This window comes from Propithecus coquereli, unplaced genomic scaffold (assembly GCF_000956105.1).
Source record: "Propithecus coquereli isolate 6110/MARCELLA unplaced genomic scaffold, Pcoq_1.0 Scaffold73, whole genome shotgun sequence".
In the NCBI taxonomy this organism is placed as follows: Eukaryota; Metazoa; Chordata; class Mammalia; order Primates; family Indriidae; genus Propithecus; species Propithecus coquereli.
The window spans coordinates 5,451,679-5,458,436 of record NW_012153396.1 but is presented as its reverse complement, the minus strand read 5'-3'; the positions used below and the strand labels follow the sequence as shown (position 1 = coordinate 5,458,436).

General features: G+C 49.8%; 1 protein-coding gene across 1 annotated transcript; it reads left to right on the top strand.

The window, feature by feature from the left end:
• The first annotated feature begins 50 nt into the window (after nt 1-50).
• LOC105824361 lies at nt 51-1,849 on the top strand. Its single transcript, XM_012661781.1, has one exon. It carries the CDS (start codon nt 64-66, stop codon nt 1,210-1,212), a length of 1,149 nt encoding a protein of 382 aa, XP_012517235.1. The 5' UTR covers nt 51-63; the 3' UTR covers nt 1,213-1,849.
• Nucleotides 1,850-6,758: the final 4,909 nt, after the last annotated feature.

Sequence of the window (6,758 nt, the reverse complement as noted above, 5' to 3'; positions counted from 1 at the left end):
GTGTAATTCGTTTTCCATCCAAGGTCCAGTCTGTACTTGAATAACAGCAGAGGCTCTACAAGAATGTTGACAGGGACCTGTTTCATCACCCCTAATCCCAAGAACCCTTGGCCCCAGCCACCTGCAGCCAAAGCACTAACAGGGACAGAACCTTTGATCCACATCCCACACAGCAATAGGGCTGTCACTGTAGCTGCCACTTTTTTATACTATGTAGAGAAAAGACCTGTTAGAGAGTCGAGGTCCCAAGCAGCTAATGTCTCTGTCACATGGGAATGGGTACTTGATGGCAGAGAGAAGCTTGAGGTTGGCTGCCTTTCAGCTACACTTCTCACTCGGGTGCACCCCCTTCCACTCAGCATGCCATGTCTCGAACACTGGGTGTTATTTACCATGCTGGATGCCAGCTCAGCAGCCCCTCACCTGTCTCTATTACCCTCACAGCTGGTCTCTCTGACCACCAGTGTGGTAGGGGGAGGGCAGATGCTGATGCTGGAAGCTGATCTAGAGAAAGAGACGCACAGACAGGGTGGCTGGGACAGGGCCTGGTACCCAGGTGCTGGGATCTGGCTTGCAGTCTGGCCCAGTTCAGAGGAAGTTGCAGAGCCCAGGGGTGAGGGGTGCTGTAGCCCTGGATTGTCTCAGGGTCCCAATCCCAGGGCAGGGTGTGCTTGGAAGCAAGAGCTGCTGTGGAAACCCAGCTTCAGTCTGCAGGTCCCAAGTCCCCCCAGTTCCTCACTTCAGCGGGGCTCCCTCACTGCCCAGAACCCACCTTACTGCATGGGCCTTGCTGATCACACAGATGACCCAGACCCCAAGAGCAGAGGCTCAGCTGACTGGGGACCCACAGGGACAGCACTGTGGCCACAGCCCCCAGGCCTCAGAGAGGACACCTTGGCACTGCCAGGGGCTGTGGTCACTGGGTGGGTGCCAGAGCCTGCAGCTGGAGCTGGGCTGCATCTCCAGGTCTGGTTCAAGAGGGTCAGGAAGCCTCTTCACCTGCGGTTTCACTGGCCCTTTGAGATTTCCTCTCTCAACATCACCTCAGAGGACCAAGGAGGAAACACAAGAATTAAGACTATACCAGTGTTCTGCCTCCAGCCACACCACTTCCTCCTCCAGGCGCAGCTACAGCTCCAGGGTTTAAGCCAGCCATGCCTCCCAGACAGCATAACCAACTCGACAGGGGTGCCCAGGTTCACTGGGAACTGAAGAAAGGTGCTCCTTCCCCTACCCCCTGGAGCCCTCTCACCTAGCCTTAGAAGTCTCAGGAAGATGGACCATTTGCCTGCTGGGGTTAATTCACAGTGGGAGGCTTGGCTGTGGTCACGGCAACGGAGCCTGTAGGAAGCCTTCTTGTGTGAGTGGGAGTTAGACTGAGCACAGGCTTGGGTCTACTGCTCCCCAGCCTCCCAGCCACCAGCCGGGCACTCCAGGGGATCAACTTGCTCAAGTGTGTCTCTAAGAACGGCCCTGAGCATCACCACCCCCAATTCCATCAAGTGCATTTCTAGAATCAGAGCGAATTTCCTTATTTATTATCACCCTTGCCTTTCCCCTCTTCATCCTGATCCCACTGTGCTTTGAAGAGACCCCAGCAACTAAAAACCATCCTCCAGAAGCCAAGACCAAGCCTGGATCTCCCTCAGCTTCCCCTCTGCTTCTGGGAGAAAGTTCGCTGTAAAAATACCCTTCTGGCTTCTTGTTTATACGGAGACTATAGAACTCAGTGGGGAAACAGCAATCTTTTGTGCACCAAAGCTGCTTCTGAAGCAGAAAGCAGTGGGGCTCTTGGTGTTTCATGCTGCCTTATTTATATTAAAGGAAGAATTAAATCTTGCAAGGAGTAGAAACAGTCACAGTGTTTGTTTTTAACTTCAGGAAATCTGTGAGGCTCCCAGGGCAGAGTTGGAGAGGGGGTGGATTTCCTATTGACTATTGATGAGATGCTTTCACTCCCCTTTTATTCTTACACTTTCAGCAAACTTTAAAAAATAACAAAATAGAATATTTCTAGCCTGTCTTTGAGGCAACTTGTATGCTGCCTGCAGAGTTCCAGAAAGGGCCTTTGAAAGCCGGTTGTAGGGCGCATTCCAGCCCAAGACCTTATTTTACAGAGCTGACACGTGCTAAGAAATGTAGGAGCCGGAAGTAACAGGAAGCTTTTGGTTTTTGAAGAAAGAGATTGTCTTTTAAATGGAGGATTTCTAGTCCTCTAGTGCACTTTGGCCTTTCCACTGACAGCCCCCACCCTCTTTCTCCAAGGAGTCTTTTTTCCTTCCCAAGGGTGCTGGGCTTTACCCAGCCTCTGCTCACGCGCTTTGCAAAATGCTCCAGGACTGTATTTGCTGCATCTGTGACAAGGGTGAAATGAGCAGGGCTGGCCCAAGGCCAAGAGGTTGGTTAAGCTGGGGGAGGGCCCTACGTCCTCAAAAGCGCCAGCCCATCTTCGTGCCTTGCTGAAGGAAACAGCCCTGGTTGATAACCCCTGACTAGCACTCTGGTTCATAACCAAGGGTGTCATCCAAATCACCCAGCAAGCCTAGTCAATTGCCCAGACCCCACCTTGAACCTACATGGTGCCCAGAATTCAATCTGGAGTGGTTGGGCAAGGCTCTATCTTTGAAACTTCCCCCAAGTGACCGATGGCACCCCTAGTTGAGGAAGCCTTCTCACTTCCTTTCCAAATGGAAAGCTACAGAAAACCCGAGTGGACTGCTTTCCCTATGGAGCAACTGGAAGATAGACCTGGGAGAACCCAGTTAGCCTGCTTGGGATCTGTGGTCCGAGTGCCATCAGCTTCAGCACAGGCTTCTCGAGCGCACCCACTCACAGTAGACGTGAGAAGCAGAGAGAGGACAGGGGAGGCAAAAGCTGGTGAGTACTTCTTCCTAGCTGGTCGTTAATAGTCCACAAGCATTCGTGGGGAGCCTCACATGCTCAAGGCATTGTGGAAGACAGAAAAATGAATAGGACCGAGCCCGTGCCCCTAGGAGGGACTGCATAAGGTGACCTTCCAAGTACTCGCCTATGAACAGCACCACAAGACAGATCAAAATGCAGAGCTAATGGGTTCAAAGACCAGTGAGAGCCTGTTTCTCCAAGTGTGACCCTGCACTACACATATGGGTATCACCTGGGTGCAGGTTCCTGGCTGTGCCACAGACTTCGGTGGAATCTCCAGAAGTTGGACACAGGAATCTGCATTTCACCAGATTCCCTGGTGATGCAGGAAGTCCAAGAACCACTGATACCTGAGGTGGTTAGGGAAGGCCTCATGGTGAGGTCCTTCCCGATACAGCCTCTGAAAGATCAGTAGGATGGTGACCAGGAAAAGCATTCCAGCCAGAACCATGGAGTGAAGGTGGGAAAGCAAAGAGGCAGGCAGCATTGAAGCAGCACCTACTGTGTACCAGGCACCCTTCTACACACACTTGTGTATATTAACTCACATAATTCCATGCCAGTCCTATGAGATGAGTATTGTTCTTATCCTCTCTGTTTTCCAGATGAGGAAACTGAGGCACAGAACGGCTAAGTGGCTTGTCTGTGGTCACACGGTGGCAAGTAACAAAGCCAGGATTCCAACCCAGGCAGTGCTGGCATATATGTTGGTATATACTGAGAAATCGTGGCAAATAAGGTTGAAAAAGTAGAGTAGGGCTGAACCACGGAAACCCTTGAACGCTAATCTAAGGCAAACGTGGACTTCGTGCAACAAGCAGTGGCGAGCCAAGGGTGGTTTTTGAGTCAGACGGCAACTTGACTCACCCCACAACTATGGAGTTCTTAACTGTGAGCAGCACCGTGTTCACTGCGTGGGGTATGTGGCCAGCCTCCAGAGCAGGGTCGGTGGCAGCTGGGGGTGGTCAGTGAATGTCCAGGAAGTCCTAACTTGAGTCTCTCCCAGGCTGTGATTCAGAACGTTCTCATGGTCCATCTAGTCCCGCCTTATGGGACAGAGCTGGAAGGTTGTTTGGTTTGGCCAGACGACGGAAGGCAGAGGCAGCCAAGAAGCGCACAGCAAAGGGCAGCGGTGCCTTCACCTCGCCTTGGCCGTCCCCTCCACCACCTGGGAGGGGCCTCTTCTAGAGTTAACTTTTCTCATTGCCTTCCAAAGATAGGTTGCTTGTTTAACTAGTTTGGTTTTTTTTAAAACAAAAACAATACAGTCATGATAAAAAAATTCAACTGCTGACAGAAAAAATAAGGAACAGATTAAAGGCCCCCCTCCCAACTTCTCAGTCCACTCCCCAGAGATAACCAATATTAAATTTCCTGTGCATCCTTCAAAATTTTTTTTATGTATGTGTCCATATGTGTCCCTTTTTGAACATCTCTGAGGTTTATGTGGTTCCTTTTGGGAGCTAATTTGTTGTTGGCAGTTTTATTTTCTGGTTTCTTTGTGGAGCTGTAGAGAAACATTAAAGGATGGAAAATGTCATTTTCATCTATAAAGCGGAACCCTACAGTGTGCAGGAGAAAATAAAAGATGATCCCTTTTGTTCTTTCTTACATAAATGGTATCATACCATCTAACTTTTCTTGGATATCTTTTTTGAACATTAGGTTCTACCTCATTCTTTAAAACAGCTGCTTTTTATCTCACTGACTGTATGCATGTACCCTAATTTACCCAGCCTCCCCTGTTGAGGAATAAGTTGTCTCCACTTTTTTGCTATTATAAACAATACGGCAGTGAACATCTCTGTGCACAAAGCCTGTTTGAAGTAGTCACTGCCTTCCGTCCTTACCAACTTGCTGTATGTGGATTCACCATCAAGCACCTTACATAAAAACTACTGCCTGGGATTTATTCAATCATTCTGACCAAAGAGTGAGGAAAAGGTATTTAACCAAGTACTGAGCAACACCATGTGCTAGATCCACCTGGGTCGGGCACTATGGGGGAAACAAAAGTATAAGACAAGGGCTCCATCCCCAAGGAACTAGGTCTATAGGAAGACATGACCAATGGCTGCAAAATAAGTCAAGATCAAAGAAGGGTGCTAAATAATTCAAAGTGAAATTGTGTGGCTCTGAGGCCTGCAGGAGAGGAATATGAGAACAACCAGGTTAGCTTTGAGTTGGAGCTGTAACAGTGTAACTCCCTAAAACATGAAGAGCCTTCCCAAAGAAAATCAAATCCACATAATTGTTCTGTCTCCCAAATGCTTGTACTCTATTCATCTGAGCCCAAGCCTGGTTTATTTGCTCCTGCACAGCATAGGGCTCTGCTTTATAGGTGAAAATGGCATTTTCCATCCTTTGATGTTTCTCTACAGCTCCACAGAGAAACCAGAAAATAAAACTGTCAACAACAAATTAGCTCCCAGAAAGATGGAACCACAGAAACCTCAGAGATGTTCAAAGACATTTCTTCTTTTCTTGATGGGAACAGGTAGGTCTTAAAAGTGCAAAGTGAGATTTTCAGAACAAGAGTGGGGTAGGGAGTTAGGAAGAGTTTTGTCAAACTTGTTCCTTTCAAACCCACTGGTCAATGATATTTGCAGTAAGTTTATTTAGAAAAGAAATAGAAAGCAAAGACCCACATCTTGTTTCTTCTCATCAGCCACCCTTGGCTGTCTTCCCAACTGGCCAGAGATGACTGGCACAGCCCCATGGCCTTACCGTACACCTACTCCTGAAGAATGGACTGGGCTATGTTAGACCAAAGGTCTCCTGGGACAGCGGTTGGACCCCCAAGGACTGACAATGGCCTTGAGTATCTTACAAAAGGCATGGCTAGTGCTGAATCAGCCTCAGGGGTCTGGAAGCTACAAGTCAGCCCCAAGATCTCCCAGCCCAGGACGGTGAGTCAGCCCATACGTACCCCACCTACCCCCACCCCAGGAATCAAGTGAGATTACAGCAGATGCTGTAAGTAGAGCCAGATTCGAGGCCAGGCAGGAGGTCAGTGCCGTTCAGCCCTGTGGATACCCACAGCCTTGCCCGATGTGGTTCCTAAGCAGCCCTCTCCACAGATTCGTTACCTCTTTTTGGTATTTTATAACCTGGCCAGGCAGGGAAGCTGCACAAACTCCATGCGTCCAGAACAAGGCAAGACATCACGTCAAGCAGCAAAGTTGCTCAGCCTGAACATTTAATGATCCAGAAAGAAACAAGGAAGAGCAGCCCCCTGCCTTCTCTCCATATGTCCACTCAACGTGGGGGCTGCACGTGAGGCCCCGCCCACCAGGTCCCAGACTTCCCCCATGACAAAGCCAGTGCCAAGGCCAACGAGACTGAGAGACTCAGAATAAGCAGCACAGGGTCTAACAGCGTGGTCTCTGTGTTCAAATCCCAGCTGTGCTGTGTCCCAGCTCGGCAAGTCTCATCATTTCCATGAGCCTTGGTTTTGCCTCAGTTTCCTCAACTGTAAAGTGGGAATAGTATTGCTCACCTCATAGAGCCCTTGAGAAGGGAAGTGAAAAGGGCACATGCAAAGCATTTAGCTTAGGGCCTGACCAATAATAAGCTCAACAGCAAAAACCACAGCAATTTTTACCCTTCCCCTTAGGAGGGCTCCTTACAGCCCCTCCACCCTGGAGTGCCTCCTCCCGGCTGTGAGTCTGTGTTCCCTGGGGGCTCCCTCAGCACACGCCTCCCTTAGGGCCAGACGCCTGCCAGGTACTCAGGAAATGTTTGTTTTGTAGACCTCGCTGGAAGGGTCTGGGGCACTGCCACCGGCTGGCAGGGGTCTCTTGCCTCAGCCCTTCTAGCCCCTCTGCTCTCCTTGTCCCTCAGCAGCAGAATTG